The sequence below is a fragment of the Oryzias melastigma genome, linkage group LG9 (genome assembly GCF_002922805.2).
Source record: "Oryzias melastigma strain HK-1 linkage group LG9, ASM292280v2, whole genome shotgun sequence".
Taxonomy (NCBI): Eukaryota; Metazoa; Chordata; class Actinopteri; order Beloniformes; family Adrianichthyidae; genus Oryzias; species Oryzias melastigma.
The window spans coordinates 15495537-15518904 of record NC_050520.1 but is presented as its reverse complement, the minus strand read 5'-3'; the positions used below and the strand labels follow the sequence as shown (position 1 = coordinate 15518904).

Sequence of the window (23368 nt, the reverse complement as noted above, 5' to 3'; positions counted from 1 at the left end):
GGGGGGGGGGGGGTCCTGCAGAAGGAAAGCTGAATTACCTGAAGGGTAGAAACACAGCGCCGCCCTGCTGGCAAGAAGAAGCTACAGCAAGAGTAACATCCATCCATTTCCTTAACCTGTTCAAGCCCTTACGGCACAGGTGTCGAACTCCAGGCCTGGAGGGCCGGTGTCCTACATGTTTTCCAACCAACCTGCCTTTGAAGCTCCTTATTGGCAATCAATATAATCAGCAGCAGAAGAGGCAGGATTTCTGGAAAACCAGTAGGAAGTCGGCCCTCGAGGACTTGAGTTTGACACCCCTGCCTTACGGGGTCATGAGGCCGGCAGAGCGGGGTACATCCTGGACAGGTCATCAGCCTCACACAGGGTCACAATCCCACATCCATACCTAAAGACACTTTAGAGCACCTGTCAGGGTCCAGGCCCGGGGGCCGGATCGGATAGTCTTCATTCACCCTTTAGAAAAATAGGATTCTAAAGGATAAATAAACATACTAGTTTATACGTTATAAGTTTTGACAGAGCTTTGCACTACTTCCTTTCAAAATAAAAGACATCCCATACCATAGGATCATGTCAATGAAGCAGATGCAGTAGGAAGTGTAAAGTCATTAATAATATATAAAAACTGTAAATTTTACTGTTTCTGGTGCATTTTAGCAACAAATTCATTAATATAACCAACAAAAACTAAATCAGAACTAATGAAGTGACTCCTACCATTTATTAAAACCAAGAGGAACACTTTAAATCCTTGCATTTGCTCAAAAATAGAAAATCTGTTCTATAATCCAGTGGATTAGCTTTAATCACAGTTACTGACAATAAATTGATTTTCTGTGATAAATGAAGCTCAAATGTGTCAGTATGACGTTGATGATACCCCAATGAGGCAGTTTTCTTTGTGATTTTGGGCTATATAAATAAAATTGAATTGATAAACTACAAAGGATTGATGGAGAATTACAGCTACTGTTGTTAGGATTCTCATTCAATGACTCATACTGTTCTTCAAAGTTTAAGGTTTATTACTTTTTTTTAACTTTACTACTTACTTTGTCCTTTACGGTGACTTTTTGAAATTTGTATAAAACATTTCATTTCAACCAAAGCGTCACACGTGGCTCCGGAGCTGCAGGTTGCTGACCTCTGGTTTATGTCATTAAAGAACTGAAGACAGAAACCAGTCCTGCAGTTCCAACAGATGTCCACATGGGGGCAGCAAACAAGGTCTGACCCATAGACTGTATATACTGTATTATTTTTACAGTCTATGGTCCGACCCAACTTTAGAAAGAGGGCTCTCTTCAGTTTTCATCACAAAGCTCTTCGCTGGCTGGAAAAAATACGATTTGAAGCATTTGAGGTTCAAACAAAGCAAAATAAACTCTGACGGTGACAAACAGCTTTCTCCTTTTTAAGCTTTAATTAAAGTTTTTCAACACTTCTGAACACTTTGGGGTTACGTTAGGGTAATTGTATGATTTCAGTGTCCGGCCGATGAGGTCAGGTGCCATCTTGCCTACAGCCAGGTCCCTCTCATCAGAGGAGCCACATCTCAACCAAACGGGCCAGTCTGAACGCTCTCTTTTCCATAACCAAACCACTTAAGTTTTAAATAGAAATGTGCAAAATCAATTCATAAATGTAGCTTCAGACAAACCCTTTTTCTTTCAAAACATCAAATGTTTATTGTAAACATGTCAGATCAAAGTCAGCTCCATAAAAATAGTTCAGAGCTGTTCACTTTATTCATGAGTTTTACAGAAACTGTCTCCACAGTTCAGTGATGTGAAAAACTTCAACCGAAACGTTTCTGACTGAAACCAGCCTTCATCATCACCATCATCAATCCATACTTGGTAGAAGGTGCATGGTTGAACCCCCCCGTCTCAAAATCACACAGCTACCGTCTACTTCATGCAAAATACTGCATAGATCCTTAAAGTCCAGATAGGAAGCAGAGAAAAACTTAAATACAAACACACACACACACACACACTCACATATATACATATATATATATATATGTGTAGATATCCACACACATGCATACATATACATACATACACATACTGTACATATATAACAGTGGTTTTCTATTGTGCTGTTACATGTTAACACTGTGCACGTTATCATGGATTATTGTGTGCAGAAACATAAATACAAGTAAAAAAGAACAATAATACTTTCTTTCTGTAGAAGAAACATAAAGTGAAAAATTCAAATTGAATAAAAAAATTTGCCCAAAGATCCGTCATCCTGCAAACCTCATTTATTTTTTTGTTTTGAGGCAGAAAACACAAAAACCTTTGTGAGAAAGAAAACGGATTTTCCTTTAGAGCTGTTTATTGTAAAGAAAGGCTGACTCAGCACATTTGAGATAGTACTGACGACTTCTGGCTCCATCACTGGATTGATTTCATTTGGTTGTGAGTCATTTTCTATGGATGATATCACACTCGCTCTGTCCAGTTCTCACGTACAGTCATCGGTCAGATGCAGTAGAATCAGCTAAGAGGATCACTGACACCCCCCCCTCCCCTGCATCACTCCTCCTAAGTTGCTGGTGATGAGCTCTCTGGATGCGTCTGAATTCCCCACTACTGTATATCTTCCAGTAGTGGTGGTCTCTCACGGACGGACCGGTCTCCGATAACCGCCAGGTCTAACAGGTGTTTGTTCCTTTAGTCGACTCAAGCTAACTACTTTTTTTTTTTTAAACCAAAATGTGACGTCAACCAATGAGTTATATCTCTAGAGATGACATGCTAGCTTGTTGCGTACACAAAGTTGTTCTCCATATTGGAATGGTGTAGATGTCTGTTTACTGCTGTTACAATTGTACAAACAGATCTAGAAAAACTAGAATGTGACTTTTTACTAGTAAATTATTACTGTCAGCTGATAAAGGAGAACTTCTAGAAAACATCTGAACAAGATCTGAGTGAGTTTACTCTCAATAATGAACGTTTAGGCTGATCTTGTAGTCTATTCAAAGTCAATGACAGCTTTAGACTTCGCACTATTTCCATGTTTTCTGGCAGGATCACAGATCTTTTAGTTTATGGAGGATGATGGTGGTATTTGTATGTGTGTTTGACCTCAGATCAGACCCCCTGGACTGTCGTGACTGTTGACCAGGCTGTCCTGTTCTGAGTTTTCTCATATACAACAGGCGCTAGCAGTCCGCGGTAATGTGTAAACCTTAATCTGTGTGTGGATTTGAATGAAATCCCAATCATGCATCAGGTTTGCATTGAGTTTCCTATATAATGATATTTATTTAGAGAAAAGTTTGAAATCTTGTTTATTTGTTCGACTTAAAAACATTAATTCCATGACCTCAGCTTTTTTTTTCTGAAATTAAGATTTTTTATGGTCATTTTACTATGTCTACTAAGCCATGTCTCATTGTTTTTTATAACATTTCAATATGGCATCGCTCTATATGTATCTTGGAAAACAGTAAAAGGCCTGCACGTCATCTCTAGTGATATATCTCATTGATGTCACCCATTTTCTGAAGTTAAACATAATAAATACGACCGTTTTCTAAAGACTATTTATGAATCTACTGTGTTCTGATGATGGAAACTTGGATGAATACTAAATGAATTTACATATATTTTTTTCAAATGACAGTTGGCCGGTTTAGTGAATCAATGCAAACTGGTTTTTCGCAGAGACCTCTGAGAAATTTTCAGGACACTGGATTCTAGAATGGTGATTCAGACACCAACATAAAAAATGGCAGACGTCCTGTTTAGTGCACTAAGTAGTGAGGGGATTCGGATCTCTGCCTCCTCAAACGTTACTGCTTTTGCTCTTGCTCTTGGCTCCGCCCCCCGGGCTGCTCTTGCTCTCTGACTTCCTGCTGGGGGAGCCATGGCTGGGGGGAGGTTTGTGGGTGGAGCCTGGCTGAGTGTTGTTGTTGTGGTTGGAGTTGCCACTCAGCGTCTCCATGATGGAGCGGAACGCCCCGAACGGCCGCTTGCTTTCAGAGCCCCCTGCTGAGGCGCCGCCCCGCCCCTGGGGGGCTTTGGGAGGCTCTGCTTCCTGATTGGAGCTCTTGTGGACCTGCTCGTCGAAGGTGACCCTCAGCTTGAGGTTCTGGGAGGTTTTCCTGCGGGACGAGGGCGACTTTAAGGCGCTCTTGGGGCTGGTTGCGACTTTCTGCCCGTCTTGCGTGTCGTTGAATGTGTCCACAGTTTTCCCGTCAGCGGCTTCGGGGTCGCTGGAGGTGGGGGAGGGGTTGACGCCGATACTGTCTGCTGACTTGGATCCCGTCAGAGAGAAGGCCAGCCTCCTCTCTGCTGACGAGGAGGGGGCGGAGAGCTGCTTCTTCATCATGAGGTGGAGGGAGTCTGGCGTGGGCTCCTCTTCTGTGATTGGCAGGTGGGTGGGCCTATCAGGCCTTTGCGTGCCTGGGTGCGCTCCGCCCTGGTTCGGGTGCGCCCCGCCCTGGTTCTTGCCCTCCTCGGGTGGATACCCGTCAGAGTCCGACTCGCTCAGGGAGCGCTGCATGATCTGCTTCAGCCGGGCCAGTTTCAGCTCCCGCCTCTCCACCAGTCCTAGCCTGCGGCCCCCGGCGGGCCCCGGGCCTTCTCTGCCAAGGCCGGCAGGGGGGGGCAGCCTCTCTCTGGGACACAGGGAGTCCGGCACATCCTTCCCCAGCAGCTGGCGCAGCACAGAGTCGGGCCCCACCCCTCCCTGACGGACTGACCAGTGAGCGTCGCCAGGAGTCCCCTCTGCTGTCAGCATCATCTCTGGCCACGCCTCCACTGAGGGTTGATGGGAGCTGGAGTTCAAAGAGGGAGACATGGGAGTGAGCAGTCAGTCTGTCATGGATCAAACATTATTAGCTGACAGCATTCTTCTATCACAGATCAAATGAAACACTAACTTTATAACATAATTATGAATAATAAAAAGGCAGGAATATTATTCCAGAAGAAATCAATTTAAACCTTAAATAACTTTCTAGATTTTACTCTCCATAAAACATATTGTTTTCAAAATTACACAAGTTAGAAATGAGCGCAAGATAACATCGGGTCATTAATAACAATAAAATAAAATGATCTGGAGGGGAGGATAGAATTGTCCGGAGGGCCGGATCCGGCCCCAGGGCCTTGACTTTGACACGTGTTGTAGAGTCCAGCCTCGGAGGTGAAGATGGACATGAAAGGCTCAAACACCAGAGAATCACAAAGCCTTCAAACCAGTCTGAGTGACAGCACATTCATTTGTGGTGCGTTTGTGGTACCTGGGAGATCTGGATGGCGTCCCCTCTCCCTTGTTGGGGTCCATCAGTCTCTGGAGTTGCTTCTGTAAGCTGACCCTGTCTGCTGCCTGCCTGAAAAGCAACACAAACACAAACACAGCTTGACTGATTCTCCATCGTCTAAGACAGTTTTCCCTTCATCCAGAACAGAACGGGGGTCTACAACCCGCAGCTCTAGAACCACGAGTCTCTTTGACCCTCCACTGTGGCTCTCTGGTTCAAGAAGAAAATAAAAGGTTTAAAGAGCAAAAAAAAGTTAAACTTTATTGAACTCCTTCACAAACAGTTGAAAGACATTATTACATTCTTGTGCTTTGTTTACCACAGAAAATCACTTAGTAAGCACAATCAGAATTAGGGCGCACCTTTTTCTGAACAAATCCAGGGATTGGAAGAATCACTTGATTCTTTGGTTTAATCGTTTTTATTTAAATTGAGACATTTCTGAATGAGATGCACCAAACAGTATAAAACCCTTTTTTAAATAACTGCTGATGACACCTACTACTACATTTGCTGTGTTGAGATGATCCTATGTGGTTCAAGATGTTTTTTATTTTGAAAGGGAGCCACATGCGCCTCTTAAATGTTAGAAGCTATTTCAGATTTTGAAAAAAAAAACTATATTCTCTTTATGTTTTTGTCTTATTTGTGCCAAAACCAATAGTTCATTTACATTTATCGTTTTAGTAACAATAAATACATATCAGTGTCGTATTATTCTACAGGGCAAAATCCACAAACATCGTGAAAGAAAGAATTATGAGTCACTTTAATGAATGTCAGACTCAAAAGTTTTACTGTCAACTTCCTAGTTAACGCCAGCAGTAAACAAATCATAAACATCTTTATTGTTGTGCATAACAAATTCTGAAAATGTTCTCCACAGTTTTTCCAAAATGACAAGATCTTAAATGAAGATCCTAAATAGAATCCAAAACACACCTTAGGTCGCGGGCCGAACAGGATAAACATTTATTGATCACTTTTAAACTACATTTTTAAAACTTTAAAACTTAACTTTTTAACATAATTATGAACTAGATATATAGCCGGTGCCGGTCCTTGGACCCCTTGCCACCGAGCCGTAGAAGAACTAATAAATTATACCCGTGTATAGATCGGCCGGATTCTCTCGATTAGCTTGAGGCTAAAAGCAGTCTGGTGGCGTGTTACACGACAAAAGTAGCGTGTGGAACCTTTCTTTGCAAATGGAAAAGAACAGACAGGAGAACAGGTGATTCCTACACACCGTGCCGGTTGGCACAGAGATGCTCATATCAGAGAAGTTGTAAATGCGATCCATGCAAGTACCATAGAAAAAAAGTTGCGCTGCGCATGCAAGTAATCATGCAGGGGGAAGGGCGATCAGTCGTAGTCATGAGTTTTGAGTTCTTCTGTTTTGTAAAAAATGTTTTTGTGTTAAAATGTTTCACTTGAAGGTTTTGCATGAAGCTTCAAAGTATTCCGATTTGTTTCCTATTGAGCATCAATAATAGATTTGTTGGTTACAGATGACCTTAAAATAGTAAAATAAACTAGTTTTTAACCACTCTTGACATGACATCTTAGTAAATGCCAAAATAGTTTAAAAAGCTAGCAAAATGCCAATTCTTAAAACTTTAAAATGGCAACTTAAACCGTAAACAGGCAGGAATATTATTCCAGAATAAATCAAACTTAAAGGGGCCCTACCATGAAAAGGTTTTACGCATTTTACAGATCATTCCTCACTATAAAGAACCTCAAAGCTGCATTTTGATCCATTCATGCATTTAAGAGTAATCCTGCACTGTCTGCAGCAGCCCCTCCCATACCCACGAAAACGAGCGGCTGGAAACGTGCTGATGTAAGATCGATGCCAACAGCTCCCTCCAGGAAGAGTCTGCTCTGACAGCTCCGCCCCCAGACTAACACAACCCTCTATTTTTCCCCAGAGGTAGCAATTATTAGCAAAAAACTTTCATTTTAGATGCAGAATACTGTATATCTTCCAATTGTGTCCTGTCTTTAATAAATTCCGGCTCCAACCCGGCACAATCCTGCAGGTCTGTTGTGAACCAGTGTAGCAATGGCTGGGCCTACTAAAGGCAGATATATGGTATATGCATCCATCTTTGAAGAAGTTTGGATTATTTTCATGGGAGAAATGCAGACATACATCCACACACTCTAGGATGATGTCATGAAGTGGACTACAGCCGCACACAGCGGCAGGCGGAGCTTCAGGAATTGAGCCGTTTAACTTCCGGGTGGGAAAAAACTCATGAAAAATAACTGGAATTTTATAAAGAATTTGTTTTCTGGTGTTCCAAAGGCAATATATGATCATATATATGGATATAGTTCACTTTGAAAGGATGAAGAAAATCATGGTAGGGCCCCCTTTAAATAACTTTCAATATTTTACTCTCCATAAAAATATATTTTGTCAAAATTATACAAGATAACATCGTGTCATTAATAACAATAAAATAAAATGATCTGGAGGGCCGGATCCAACCACCGGACCTTGACTCTAAACTGACAGCAGTGTTTCCAACAGAAAACAGGTTTTAGAAACTGAGGAAATAGATTCCAAGATGTTCAAAATGTTCCTAAATTCATATATTTTTTTCCCCCCATTTTACAATTTTATCCTAATCTAACAATCTATTTATTATGTTTTATATATTTAAAATGATCTTGTTTTTCAGTAGACTTAACCTCAGTATCTTATCTACAAAAAACAATCAATACTTTTACTTTGAAAATGAGAAACTTCACCAACACTTAAGTTTAAAGTTGATTTACTTCTTTTGACAGTAGTGCGTTCGATTGGTTTAGTTTATTCTCTTTTTACAGCGATAATTACACAGCCCTAAAACACTCTATTAGACTTGTTACAGCCCTACAACACCCCAGAGTTTATGACAAACACCTCACAGCTTCAGGTTTGGACGTGTTCTGACCCAAACCCACAACAGACAAACTTACTCATTGAGCTGCTTGGTGAGTTTGACCACCTGTGAGGCCAGCGACATGCACGTTTCCACCACCACCAGGTACCGAGCACACGTGGTGTGGCCCTGCCGCTCGGCACTCTGGGAGGGCCGCTCACCCTGCTGGTTCTGGACCGTCACGTTGGAGCCGTACTCCACCAGAGTCTGCACAGACACGAGCTGATGAATCGTCTGTTGCTGCTGCGCCTGATTCAGTTTAATAACATTTGTTTCCACACTTCCTGTTTGGTTGGAACATTTCTTATTTCTTCTGTCTTGGTTTCATGAGTAAGAACAAATCATGGAAAAGATGCAGAAACATCATTTGTAGCTCTCTTCATTTTGTGGAGCTTTGATAAAACCGTCACAAAGTTTGAAGCAGCTTAAAAGGGATCACCTTTTATTTTACCTTTCCAAAATAAAAGCAAAGCACTTAAAGTTAAGCCAAGCCAGCCACTAATCACAGCCTGTCTTTGTTTTTAGTAGTGCTGCCACAAACAATTATTTTAATAGTCAACTAATCACCAAATATTTTTTCTGATCAGTCGACTAATTGGGTCATGTGCAAACTGGATGTAAAACACTTATCTTAACCATTAATAGCTTTAAAATAACTAAAAATAAAGACAATTAAGATGATAGTTTATTAAACTTTTAGTGAACAGTGCAGTCTCTGTCCTTGAATTAGTTCTTGGTATTAAAACAAGATTAAACTAGAAAAGTTGCATTGCTAGTGTGAATGTTTTTTGCTGAAAGTAGTCGCTGAAGATGGTGAAGCTTTTTGCTGAAAATTTACTTTAATTGCTCAAGGGATTTACAGAAAATGTTAAAACTATTTGCAAAATGTCAAATTTGCTAAAAGACTAAATTTCATTAAACTATGAAAAAGTGCTGAAGTTGACTTAAATTTCATAAAAATGAATAGTAAAATTTCTTAAAAATCCCCAATACATGCCAATTTTGCAATATCTTTAGTGTATTGCTTAAATATTAGCTAAACTCCAAAATAGTCTAAAATTCCTCAGTAAACTGAATCAGTCAAAAACGTTAGCCTGTTGCTAAAATATTAGGTAAACTCCAAATTTTTTGAAAAGGACTATAAAATATGAAAACATAGCCCACAAATATATTTAAAGGTTTGTTGCTAATCTACTTAAATGCTAAAATTTGAAGCCTCTTTCATTCATTTCCTTTGGGACATATTTTGCTCAATATTTCAAAAATGATGGTTTATCAATACAAAAAATACAAGCAGTAATGCCCTGAAAAACTTGAATGTTTTGATATCAAGATTGCTGAAATCACTGAAAGTCTGATCGAGTTTTTAAATGCCAAAAAAACATACAGACAGAAGCAGGAGAATCACTATAGAGTGAATTCTTACTAACCAATCACACAATTAAATGAGGTCGGCATCTGAAACAAGGATAAAGTTCTGGTCTCACTGAGTTGAGTATAAAAAAAGTAAATTTTTTGGTGCTGAACGCTCACAACTCTGTTGAACTTTACTATATCTGACTCCATATAATATAAAGTAACGACTAATGGACTATTTTAAGTCGAATAGTCGACTAATCGTGGCAGCCCTAATCAAAAGTAAATAATTTTTACAACTCATCACCTAAGTTTGAACTTCATCTGCTGCATTAAGTGAATCTTTTTCATCTCAAACTGACCATCTTTTGACCATCGCAGTGACCTGTGGGAGCTTACCTGTATGCAGGTGAGGTGTCCGTACTGAGCTGCTACATGGACGGCCGTGTTCCCGTTCTGATCGACTTCATCCAGAGAGATGGCCTGTTCCTGCATGAACTGAAGCAGCCACAGCAGGACCTTCTCCTGCACACACACACACACACACACACACATACACACACAGATGATGCTGGTGAACTCTGCTGGGCTGGACACCCAAAACTCAGAAAGATCAGGAGTGTTCAGGTGTGCAGACTTATTGAAGATTTGTGCGTCTAAAATTAATGTGGGAAAATGTCTTGTTTGCTGAGTCCCAGTTAAAGGGTCCCATTACGAATTAATGAAAAAAATGAATGACTCTTATGTGCGTCATCCTTTAGTAACAGAATGAGGTACACAAGTGATTTAAAAAAAAAACTTTACTGACTCCGAATTCCTGTTTGCATCTAACATAATATCATTTTGTAGAATAATAAGTTTAGCCCTAGACTCAGTCCACCGAACCATCCAGCCGCTTGAATAAAATCTCAATCACAGGATGTAAAAAAAAAAGTTTATTTAGTTTTATTAAAGTTTTAGCTGATCTCATAGCTGCACAGCAGGACGCTTGAGGTCGTTAATACATATTAACAAATTATTTACTTTCTATTAATCGCACATGTTGACGCGTCGACATTCACAGCTCCACTTATAATACAGTGCCTTGTGTGTGGGTTAAGTACAGAAAGAGACCCCTTAATTAAGACTGCGCCTCATAATACGGCGCACAGCAAATGTTTCCAGCTCCTGCTGGACCTCTACCGGAGCAGAGTTCTGGGTTCTGGTTGGGTTTGGAACCGTACCTGACCATATCGTGCTGCATAGTGGATCAGGCTGGGATGTTCTCGGGTGCAGCTCAGCTCAGCGATGGCCTCCGTCTCACTCACCATCCACCGCACACACTCCAGGTGACCGTTCTGCACACAGAGTGAACAGTCAGGAGGACGCTTCCTCTCTGAGCCAGTCCGTGACATCATCTCACATCGTCACGCCACGAACTGACCTTGACCCCCAGGCCGGCGGGTGTCAGCTGCTGGCTGTTGCGCTCGTTCAGGCTGTCCTCGCCCATCAGAGAGGTGAGATGCTGCAGACAGTCGGCGTGGCCCTGGGAGGCGGAGACGTGCAGGAGGTTGTTTCCATCCTCGTCCCTGATCAGTTCCAGGTTGTCGGCCGCCAGGTGAGGCTGAGGAGGAGGAAGGAGAAGAAGCAGGTGAGGAGATGTAAAAACCATGGGGAGGTTAGAGAACGGCGAGGAAGTGACTGACCAGTAGCGAGATCTGCCCCTCCCTGACGATGTTGATGATGTTCTGCTTCTTCTTGGTCTCCTCATCCACTTCCCCTCCTGCTAATCCAAACCCCCTCAGCGCCACTCCTCCACTTCCAGCACCAGGGGTCCACGCTTTGGTGCTGTCCTGCCTGCTCACGCTGCAGCCTGGCAGGGGGAAGACGAGTCCCGACCCCCCCGAAGGATCCACAGCGGGTCTCTGGGAGTCCGGGAAGACGCGAGCGGACAGCAGCTTGTCTGGAAATGAGTCCGATTAGTGACTTTCTGAGCTTTCATGGGGGAGCAAAGAAGCTGAGGCCCACCTGCATCTGAGAAGGAGGACAGGGAGGAGGACAGAGGCTCCGGCTGGTAACCCCCCCCACCTGGAGAGCGATTGAGGAGGTGGAGGTCTGGGTCCATGGACCTGGACTTCCGTAGATCTGACCACTTCAGCGGAGACAGGACACAGAACTGGAGAAAAACAGAGGCAGCACAGAGGTGTGACACCCCCTTTAGACACCCATCATGGTGAAAACACTGCATCTCCCATAATGCATTGGGTTAAAGTGACAGCCCTTCTGCACTATGCTACTAAAAAAAATGATTGATTCACCCAAAAATAAATAAAACATGTTTTGTTAAAGTTACATTTTGCATTAAGACAAAATAAAACATATAATAAAACTTCAAAATTTTCCCTTTTTTGTTGTTACAATTGAATATAAACGGGAATATAATGGTTTTTGTGTGTAAAAAACAAGCATGCTGTGATCATATATTTGTTCAAAACTGACATTTGCTCTGGCACAAACATTTAAATATTTAAAAAAATAAATCACCGGAAAGAATATATTATTGTTCTCATCCAATTGTTTATCCATCCATCCATCCATCGTCCATGATCCATCCATCCATCCATCCATCCATCCTAAACTTGAGCAAATTTTAAACTAATTTAGTTAAAAATTATTATTGAAAACAATCGCAACTATTTTTTACAACATTCAGGTAAAACAGCTGCAACTTCCAGCTTTTCTGCCTGATTTATTCCAAAAAATTGTGGTGAGATTGTGGAGGTAGTGAACCTCAATACAGACTAGAGTTTCTCCTGTTTTACATATTTGGACGCTGGTGTGCTGCAGAATTTTTGTCAGGGAAAACGTGTACGTTGGCTTAAAAAAAAGGTTGAAAGACACTGAGTTACAGAATGAGCGGTGTTGAAGAAAATGAAAAAAACGTTCAGAGAATTGCTTTTTCATTTCATTTAAGAGACAAGTAATGCAGTTACATTGTGAAAATGAAAAAGCATTTCTGTTAATCCATTTTAATTTTCCAATTTTATATTTCTAATCAGATTTTGGTACAACTTTACTGAAGAACTTTCTGAAAACAAAATATCAAATGAGCGGTGTTGAAGAAACAAATGAAAAAGCCGTTCAGAGAATGGATTCACAAACGCTTACATGAGTAAAAAGCTGATTTCCAAAAGTATCTTTCTGACTGAGGACTCACCTGCGTCTGCGAGCTGCTGCCCAAACTCATAGGCTCATTATGAGGTAGAGCTGAGCTCTTCAGGGCCCCCCCTCGGCTCCTGTCCAGCGTGCCTCCACCCCCGTTGCCCCCCGTCACGGAGCGCTTGTCGAGGGCGGCTCGCGGCAGCGTGGACATGTGCTGGCTGGACTTGATATAAGGCACGTCCAGGATCTCGTCCATATCCAGGTCATAGTGCTCCAGCTCCCCGAACAGAGCCTGGGGGCTGCCCCCCTCCCCCATGCCGCTGCCGGGCCCCTTCACCTTCACCCCAGACCCGTCCAGGGGGGTGGGGGGGTTAGTGTGTTTGGCAGAGGAGGGGTCATCCTTGCTGAGCTCCTCCTGCTCCCCCAGCGCCTGCTCCTTCCCCTCAGAGTCCGAGTCTGTGGTTTCAGGCTGGTGTTTGAGGGGGGACACCCTCTTCACCGGCCGGAACTTACTGTGGACCTCAGCCAGCCCCCCCGGCTTGATCCCCCCACTGCCGTGCGAGGAGACGCTGCGGCTCCAGCTGATGGGCGGAGCTGCGGGAGGAAACAGGTGAGTGTCGAGGTGAGGAGAGCAAAGGGAAGAAAGGGGGGATCGAACGCACCTGCTCTGTCCTCGGCCGGCACATCGCTCCTGCGGGACAGCTCCGGGATGTTCTTCAGAGAGGAGACGGAGTACTGCGGACAGGAGAGAGACCTGAACTCAGCATATAAACATCAAGCTGCAGGAAAACAAAAAACAAATAAAAGCCACAAAAACAGACTGAAACTCAGGTCTTTTCTTCTGTCTAAACTTTATGAAGAAAAGGTTTTAAAGGGGCCCTACCATGAAAATTCTACTTTTTGAGGTTATAAATGCATTTTACTGTTCACTCCTCACTATAAAGAACCTCAAAGCTGCATTTTGATCCGTTCATGCATTTAAGAGTAATCCTCTAAAAACCTGCCCTGTCTGCAGCAGCCCCTCCCATACCCACGGAAACGAGCGGCTGGAAACGTGCTGATGTAAGATCAATGACAACAGCTCCCTCCAGGAAGGTTGTTCTCTGACGGCTCCGCCCCCAGACTAACACAACCCTCAATATCTCCACAGAGATAGTGATGATTAAAAAAAAAGAAAAAAAAACTTTCATTTTAGATGCAGAATACCGTACATCTTCCAATTGTGTCCCATCTTCAATAAATTCTAACTCAAATAGGTCTTTGTTACTTTAGACACGGTGCTCCCTATAGTAGATTAGCAACAAGCCTTTAAATATATTCATGTGCTATGTTTTAAACTTCTATAGTAATTTAAAAAAAAAATTGGAGTTTAGCTCATATTTCTACGACGGAGTATTAGGGCCACCCAAAAAAAAAAAAAAGTAATATTACGACTTTTAATCTCGTAAATTTACGACTTTTAATCTTGTAAATTTACGACTTTTTTTCTCGTAAATTTACGAGTTTTTTTTCTCGTAAATCTACAACTTTTTTTCTCGTAAATATATTGAAGTCGAGGGGAGCCTACAGTCTAGCGAATTTATGCCGTGCGCTGAAGCAGGCCGACCAAAATGTGAAAAACGTCTTGGATTTCATCAGGTAAACTGAATGTTTAAAATATTTCAGTGTTTGGAAGTTTCTTTATTTTATTTACAGTTTATTAATGTTTTATTCGTTGATGGTGGCTTGCAGGATATCTGCAGATTACGTTGATGAAGCCGTCGATATCCGCGCAGCTGTTCACTTCCAGTCATTTCTTCCTCCGCGACAGACCAGATCTCCTCCAACTCTTTGATGCTTCCGTCTGAAGAGGACGAGTTTTCTGAATTTTCAATGTTCTTGTGCTAATGTAACAGACAACTGTCATTTCTCAGTGTTGTTTTGTGTTGAGATGGGACGTTTTATTTGGAGATGGGGAGGTCCGGAGCTCTGTTTACATTCTCCTTTGGTTGTCATGTGACGTCAGGTGGCGAAAAGGCTTCTGGGAAGGGAAAGGCAAAATAAAGTGACGGACCTGATAAACACGCATTATTCTGAGCTCTTTATTTACATATGAAACTCCACACTACCGACACAAACCAGGAAATAATTTGGTTTTGAATCACCAAAAGGTTCAGAATTTCTTTGTTTTTAACACCGATCTGGAAATAAATCTTCTCAAGATACTCCACGTCAGCTCTGATAAACAGACTCATTTGGGTTTGTTTCTCATTAATTTACGACTTTAAATCTCGTAGATTTACGATTAATACTACGACTTTTTTTCTCGTAAATTTACGAGTTTTTTTCTCGTAAATTTGCTACTTTGAATCTCGTAAATTTACGAGATTAAAAGTCGCAAATATAAGCCTATGACTTTTAAAGTCATAAATATACGACTTTATTCTCGTAATGTAGCAGTTACGACTTTTTTCTCGTATATTTACGAGATTAAAAGTCGTAAATTTACGAGAAAAAAAGTCGTAATATTACTTTTTTTTTTTTTTGGTGGCCCTAATACTCCATCGTATATTTCAGCAACATGCGAATGTTTTTGGCTAATTTTTTATCTATTGGGTTTTTAAGGCTGATTTAGGAGTTTAGCTTCTGTTTTCGCATTTTGCATTTTTTACCAATTTAGTAATGAGGAATTCTAGGCTATTCTGGAGTTTAGCTAGTATTTAAGCAATGTGCTAGCTTTTTGGCTAATTTGGCATCTACTGAGGTTTTTTATGCTAATTTGGAGTTTAGCTAGTATTTTAGCAACATGTTAACGTTTTTGGCCAATTTATTACCTTCTGAGGTTTTTATAGGCTAATTTAGAGTTTTGCTTAATTTTAGCAACAGGCTAAAATTTTGAATAATTTAGTTTACTGGGGAATTTTAGGCCATTTTAGAATTTAGCTGGTATTTCAACAACAAGCTAGTTTTTTTGGCTTATTTGACATCTACTAAAGTTTTTTGGGCTAATTTAGAGTTTAGTTCATATTTAATACACTTTAATACAATATTTTTGCAAAATTGGCATGTATTAGGGATTTTTAAGCAATTTTATTACAAAATCTTCTGAAATTTAAGTCAACTTCAGCCCTCTTTTGTAGCTCTTTACCAAAATTTCCAGTTTTTTAGGAAATGCAATATTTTGGAATAAGCTTTTGTACTTTAAGTAAATCCCCTGCAGCAATTAAAGTCAACTGCGTCACAATTTTCAGAAAAAAGTTTCAGCTCGTTAAGATGTGTGTTTTACATCCACTTTGCCTATGACTCGATCAGTCGACCAAAATAATCAGCGATTAGTCAACTATTAAAATAATAGTTTGTGACAGCCCTCAACAAAAAATAAACCTCCCAAGCTATGCTTTAAAAATAAGATGAAATCTATGCTAAGAAGAATGCCGCCGTAAAGAGGAAAATGGAATCGCTAGCTTAGCGCTATATTGGTGCTTTCTGACAATCAGCGGGTGGAAACAGCAGCTCTGCCCCAACTGTCCTGTCCTATTTTTCTATGGACCTACAACAGATGAGGGCCCTCAAGAGGTACGGATTGGAACTGTTTAATGGGTCCATTTAAGAATGGAAACACTCAAAATACCGGACTGAACTGGGCCAGACTGCTCAGCAGAGGCTTAAAGGGTAACCAAACCAATCAACTTTTTTTTGTCTGTTGACCTCTATAAATGGAGCTTTAAAAGTGCTGTCTGTTGGTTTTTGCCAAATTGTTGACAAATTAAAATATACGTGTTTAATTCTTGAAAATATAGTCCAAAACCGGCTGTGTGCTGCCCCCTACAGGTTGAATTGAGGTATAACAGTTGCATTTTGTGATTGGTCAAACCATGTAAGTTTCAGAAGTCCTACATCATGATCTACAGCTCCAGTAATGATAACAGTCCTGTTCCAGCCCCACCCCTCTGACTGGATTTTAACATTTCAGCTGTGGGTGGAGTCAGCCTCTAACTTCCCTGTTTGGTTACCTTTAAGCAACACACACTTAAGACGTAAAAATTATCCTGTCGTACAGTTCCCTTATGCTGCACTCAAGTAGGTAGTAAAGTTTGAATACTGGCTCCATAATGACCATGCACAAATGCTGCGTGCACGGGGTGTGCACGTGCTACACTCTGTCATTTAATTTCCTTCATTCGAGCAGCGAGGCTGCACGCAAGGAGCATGAAAGGAGTGAGCAAGGAGTGTGTACCCATCACTTGGACAGCAGCAGTGAGATCCTTGTGCAGTGTGCAGCATTTGAGGGGAGTGAAAACTGAAAAATCCCTACGACGCACTAGCACATTTCCCCCTTACCTGCTGTATAACTATTCGCCACAACCTGTTGCTCGCAGCTAGCGGTGCCACAAACAATTATTTTAATAGTCGACTAATCACTGATTATTTTTTCCGATTAGTCAACTAATCGGGTCATGAGAAAACTGGATGTAAAAGCACACATCTTAACCATCATTAGCTTTAAACCAACTCAAAGCTAGATATATAGCATTATAGCTAACATGTAGCTGAAATATTAGCTAAACTCCAAAATAGCCTAAAAAACCTTAATAAATGGCAAAATAGTCCAAAAAGCTAGCAGAATGCCCTTATGACTTTCAACTTTACTACACTCTGACTCCATATGATATAAAGTAATGACTATTTTAATAGTCGATTAGTCGACTAATCGTGGCAGCCTTCCTTGCAGCATGCCCAAAGAAAAAAGAATGCCTTGTAAAGGCTAACCTGTTTTTTTGCCCACAGAAAGCCCAAACCCAAACTAACAGCAGCTGTGACTAAGGATGGATGGGAGGATGGATAAGGCTTAAGAAAGGCACAGTCATTGAGGTAGAAAGGCGTGAGGAAGACACTGGTTCAGTTAGTGTAGTTTCTGCTCGAGATACCGACCACTGAATCTTCAGAGAAGTCGATCTCATCCAGGTCCAGGTACTCAGGAGGCTCCATGTTCCCACCACATCGTCAGCCTCACAGCCAGCTGCACACACAACAGTTTCAGTCAGTCGCTTGACCTCTGAAAAACACACCCACTCAGCACCGATCCAATCTGCAGAAACACAAGACAGGAAGTAGACGCAGGAAAAGCTGGATTCAATGTTTGGGTAGAAACAAACTTCCGCACAGAAAACCAGCAGAACATGAGGAAGTGAGTCACTTGTGTTTTTGGAAAAAGGGGAAAACAGCGCTTTTGTCCTGGAGCTAAACCTGAGCTTTGCTGATCAAAGGCAGCTGACAGGATAATCAGGATTAGTCAGCGTGACTCCCTGTCAGAGCCAGAACGCACTTGAACCGAGCAGCACCCGGGGACCTGCACACTTCCCAGCATGCTTCACTGACCCATATGCACCTCAACAGCCCGACATCAGAGGAAACATGGTAACAAAAGAACAGCGTTCTCATTAGGGGTGTGACGGATCACAAAAGTCACGATTCAGATCATTTTTTAGATCAGTAAAACGGAAAAAAAAATAAGATTAAAGCTGAATTTTTTTTTTAAATAAAACAAAGTATTTCAAAATACAAACACACATTTATTACATCTAAAAATGTGGTAATTGAAGCCTATTTGTTAAAAGAAAAAAATAAAATCTTTGATCTCATGAATATTCCTTAAATATTCCTAAAATACTCAAGATCTTCATGTGATCAAAAGAGCATCATTGGGCACTGCATATTTAAAATAAACTAGATGGATGGATGGAATAATTTACATCTTTAAATTCTTCAGTATCTTCTGCTCCTAGAATAACCCACCAGCTTTAGGAATTTCTAGCCTTTGACTGTTATTCTGATGGGACACATGAAAGTGACAAACTATCCAAAATCAAAATCATATCCTGAGTACAGATGTTATTTTTTTTGTTCTAATTGATAGTCAACTTCAGGTTAAAAATGTAAACTATTATTTCAAACCTTTGTTCCGTCTCCTAAACACAACAAACCCTTTTGGGCTTGTCTCAGATCTAGAAAAACAGACCCTGAAGTCAAAAACTGATTTGAAGCCAGTGTTCACTTCTCCCACCATCTTGATATGACATTATTACTCTGTCATCTGTCTGTCAGAATAACCATACTTGCTCTGATACTTTTTTAACATCTTCTTTATAATCCTCATTTTTTTCATGATGTTTTTCTTTATTGCAAGTTCTAAACTGACCAAAACCCATTTGATTGCTCCACAATCCCCTCGTACTATCTCAGTGTACTAGGGGTTGCTGAAGTGAGCTCTGGTCCTACTCTGCAAACCAGACAGTGTGATCACAGCAGCCAAACGAATCAGGTCTCAGAATCAAATGTGCCCAGGTACAGTTCAGTTCAGATCGCCTGGTGCCAGACGGACAGAAGACATGAGATTATTTTGTAGTCAGAGTCAAACTGCCTTCAGTGTCCAGGAGGAGAGAAGAGAAAACATCATCTTCAAAGCTGAAAGTGAACTACTACTACATGAACTTGATATATAGCATTACCTTCAATAATGCTAGTGTAAATGCTGTAAGCTGAATTTGACCGCTGAAAACGCTGAAGCTGACAGCCAGCTAAAATATTAGCTTAATGCCAAATCAGTCAAAAAACAAAAAAAAAAACTTAGGTTAGCCAAAACAGCTAGCATATAGCTGAAAAGAATAGCTAAACTCCAAAATATCCTAAAAAACTGAAAAATAGCCTAAATTTGCCAAAACAGCTAGCATGCAGCTAAAATATTAGCTAAACTCCAAAATAGCCAATAGGCCAATGTTAAAACTTTAAAACTGTAACTTTTTAACATAATTATAAATGATAAAAAGGCAGGAATATTATCCCAGAATAAATCAACTTAAACCTTAAATACTTTCAATATTTTTCTCTCCATAAAAACATATTTTGTCAAAATTATACAAGTTAGAAATGAGCTCAAGATAACATCCGGCCATTAATAACAATAAAATAAACTGATCTGGAGGGCCGGATCCGGCCCCCGGGCCTTGAGTTTGACACGTGCTCTAGACAGTAGAAAGCAGAGACATTAAGAACAGATCCAGATGAGAGGAACCTGCGGTGATGGCTGATAGGTCAGAGCTCTGCTCCTGAATGAGGCCCAGATGTGCAGAGAAGCCTTCAGCTGCTTTCATCTTCCACTGGAACAGACCAACGTGAGATCTGTCAAACAGATCCACCTCTGGAAGCCTCATCGCAAACTAAACATTCTGCTTTAAGCGTCTTTATCTAACTGCACTCAGGTGACGGATCCACTACAGCTGGAATCATCAACAGATGAGAGTCAGTCTGAAACAACAGATTTGCTTTTTGTCAAACGAAGAACCCTCCACCCTGGAGAGCACTTCGTGCTTCCCTCTGTAGAGCTGTTTTCAGACTGCGTGGGAGTGAGCACCCAACTCAGCCGGTCTAAATAAAAACCCCAGATTGCAGCTCTGCGAACCCGCTGAGCTTCATGTCGAGGATGACAGCGTCTGCTGCTGTGTTTATGTGAAGAGCTGAGGAAGCGTCGTCTTTTCAGGGAGAAACAAAAACAAAACCAACCAGGGGAAAAAGAAATGTCAAAAAGGTTGCTCCAAGTTTCTCTGCTGGGATGGGGCCAAACCCCTCCCAGAGCTAAAAATGAACTCCAGCTTAGATTTAAACCACCGCAACGCTCCTCAAAAAGATTCTAAAACGGTCTGATCGAAGCAGCAGCAGCTTTTCTCTGCAGCAATATTTGGTTTGGGTGATAAATCAATTTTATTGTAAGAAGATTTATTTCTGGGAAAATGTGGGTTGTATTTTCCCAGCACTCTGCTCTCTGTAGCTTCTGTTTGGCGTAAGGTCAGCCCGGTAACGGCCCAACGTTAAAATGGCAGTGAGCAAAGAGAAGCTTGTTCCCAAACCAGGAGAGTTTCTTTAGCTCTATGGAACTGCTTCGGTTTTCTGACTTCAGACTTGGAGCACCAAACCACTCGCTGCAAAAATGGTTGAAAGGCTGTCACAACCAGAATTGGGATTACAGCAAATACGTTTCAACACTTGCATTCTGTGAAGTGTGAGAAATGTTCGTCTTTATGAGATGCTAAAGCTAGCAAACCAGCAAGTTTTTTACAGCTTTGTGTTTTTAGTAGCACTTTAAAGTTTGGGCCAACTCCCAAAGGAGATGCTAAAATAGTTTCAGTGAAATATTTTCTGCTACTTTGTATTTTTGGTTAAAGGGAGCAAAGGGAGGAAGAAAAAAAAAATCAATTAAAATTGGAAATTGAATTTAGTTTGGAAAAATCAGACATTTTATTTTCTGGCCACATTGTCCAGCCCTCAGAGAAAGAAACAAAAATTCATAAAATTCATGGAAGAAACTTTAGATTAGTTCACATCACCCCTGGCAAAGTACGTTCCAGCGACCACTTCCAATAAAAAGCCAGTGTAAACACTTATTTTGTGCTTCTGCGTTCAAAAGTTTTGCATTCATGCGTCACTATTAAAGTTGTTAAAGACCATTTCCAGGTTCTACATATAAAAGGTGCGACAATTCAACACACAATGTCTGTATCTGAATTCCTTCACTACTCACTATATAGTGTGTTGGCCATTTTCTAGTTCTGTTCGAATCAGGTGTAGCATTTTCAGCTATTAGCTTCAGTGATTTCAGCTATCAGCTTCAATGTTTTCAGCCAATCAGCTTCAGCGTTTTTAGCTATCAATTTCAGCATCTTCAGCTGCCAAATTCAGCTATCAGCATTCATACTAGCATTATTGCAGGTAATGGTATACTAGTTCATAATTATGTTAAAGTTTTAAACATTTAGTTTTAGTTTGTTCAATAAATGTTTATTCTGTTCAGCCCATGACCTAAGGTGTGTTTTGGATTTTGGCCCCTTGTGTGATTGAGTTTGACACTCCTGCTCTAAAATAATCATCAGTCTGCTGCATTCAGGTGTGTGTAAATGTCAGTGGACCTTCATAAAAGTGAAGAGGACTTTCATGAATTTAGGTTGTCTCCTGTCATAAAGTTCTGGTGGATCATAGAACAAACTTCTATGAACTGAAGACCAGAACTACCAAAGACAGAGAACACTAACGGTAAAGATGAAAACTTCTGCTGCTTAGAAGGATCAACCACATGCGTCCAAGTATTACATTAGATGAAGACCTATGTCGGATTAGATTGGATTAGGATGGATAAAATGTTAGCTCAAACTGTATTGGGATGTCTTGAATATTAGATTAAATTAGGATGAGATGGATTCTTCTTCTTCTTCGAGGCTTAAAGTTAATGTTGCGCCTCTTACATGTTATTAAATAAACAATGAAATAAATAAATACATTGAGGGTTTCCCATCTTATCCTATTAATTTAATTTTACTTTAGCAAAACATTTCATTGGAGTAAACAAACACAGAATGGAAACAACTTCAGCTAAAAATATGTATATATAAACACGTAAATTGTATAATCAAGTAAATAAATAAAGTTAAATTCCTGACTGCAACCGTTTGGTTTCAGCAGAACTCTCAGACCTTGGCTGGACCGGACCGGTCCGGCTCCCTGCAGAGCAGCTTCTCACCTGAAGAAAAAGCTTTTCTCTTTCGCGTGTGAACTCAGAGGGAGCCGCGCGCGCGCCGCTCAGCTTTAATCCTCTCTGATGAGGCGGCGCGTGCGCCAGCGCGAGGCTCGTTAGCTGAGCTGGCTAATCAGTACGTTAGCAGGTTAGCCTGGCAGGTAGCTGGAAAACGGGGCTAAACGCAGCATTCTGCTAAAAGGAACACAAAATCGGATCGGAACCGGGAAATGGACACGTCCGGTTCTTTTAACAGAACAGTACCTTGTTGAGGACCCGTGGGTTCGAGGCCCGGAGCGGCTTGCAGAGCTGATCCAGCTGTTTTTCTCACAAAGACTCACAAAGAGCGTGATGTCACAGCCTCCGAGAGGATGAGTAGAAGAGGCATCACTCTGCGTGGATTTGTAAGAAACAACCCAAAAGAGAAAAACAATGATTTTTCTCGTCTAGTCTACATAAGATGTCAGAAATAGATGTGTCACGGAAGCAGCGTGTTTTATAGTTGCTGTATTTTGTATTGATTTTTTTTAGATTAATCTAACGTAAAGAACGTTTTATAGTAATTGAGAATTCACAGTTAGACCTCTTTTTTGGTTTATCTTTGTGTATTCAGAGTTTAAAGTATTTAAAGTGGGTTACAAACGCATTCATCCAGGCTTTTTGAAAGTAATGAACAGAATAAAACTGTCAAGCCTCTAATTTACCATCCCTGGTGAGAATTTCATGAAGGCTGCGTCCTGTTACTATAGACGATCTGTGCACTCTATCCCAGCAGTTATTTGATCCCGTTATTCTGGAAAACCGGAGCTTTTTTCTCCAACTAGAAACATTTCCCTTCATGCAGAAAAACACAGCAATTTTAAAATAATTTTCTGTGGTCCCTATAAAGCTGTTGTAAATCAATTTATTGATCGTTTTAACCATTTGAGATTTCACTGCTTTAGGTAAAACAAAAAAAAAATGTTTGTTTTAGTTGTTTGATTTAGAAAAAAATGTCAAATTATATTTTTTGTGATGCTAAAAATAGTTATATTTTAAAACTAAGCACAGCCCACTTTTTTCTTTTCTTTACAGAAATTGAAAATCCGTCTAAATCAATTAAAT

General features: G+C 40.8%; 1 protein-coding gene across 5 annotated transcripts; it reads right to left on the bottom strand.

Moving 5' to 3' along the window:
• Positions 1–1665: 1665 nt before the first annotated feature.
• Positions 1666–22625, bottom strand: LOC112150386 (synuclein, alpha interacting protein). Of its 5 annotated transcripts, none has more exons than XM_024278657.2 (12): positions 22529–22624; positions 17635–17791; positions 13386–13458; positions 12779–13317; positions 11590–11737; positions 11268–11524; positions 11006–11185; positions 10806–10919; positions 9982–10107; positions 8264–8433; positions 5270–5359; positions 1666–4801 (listed from the first exon to the last, which is right to left on the bottom strand). In XM_024278657.2, exons 2-12 carry the CDS (start codon positions 17689–17691, stop codon positions 3808–3810), a joined length of 2748 nt encoding a protein of 915 aa, XP_024134425.1. In that variant the 5' UTR covers positions 17692–17791; positions 22529–22624; the 3' UTR covers positions 1666–3807. The 5 variants fall into 5 exon arrangements, with proteins under 5 accessions (XP_024134425.1, XP_036069419.1, XP_024134426.1 ...); XM_036213526.1 differs by lacking the exon at positions 22529–22624 and adding an exon at positions 22271–22479; XM_024278658.2 differs by lacking the exon at positions 22529–22624 and adding an exon at positions 22271–22479 and having other exon boundaries at positions 17635–17722.
• Positions 22626–23368: the final 743 nt, after the last annotated feature.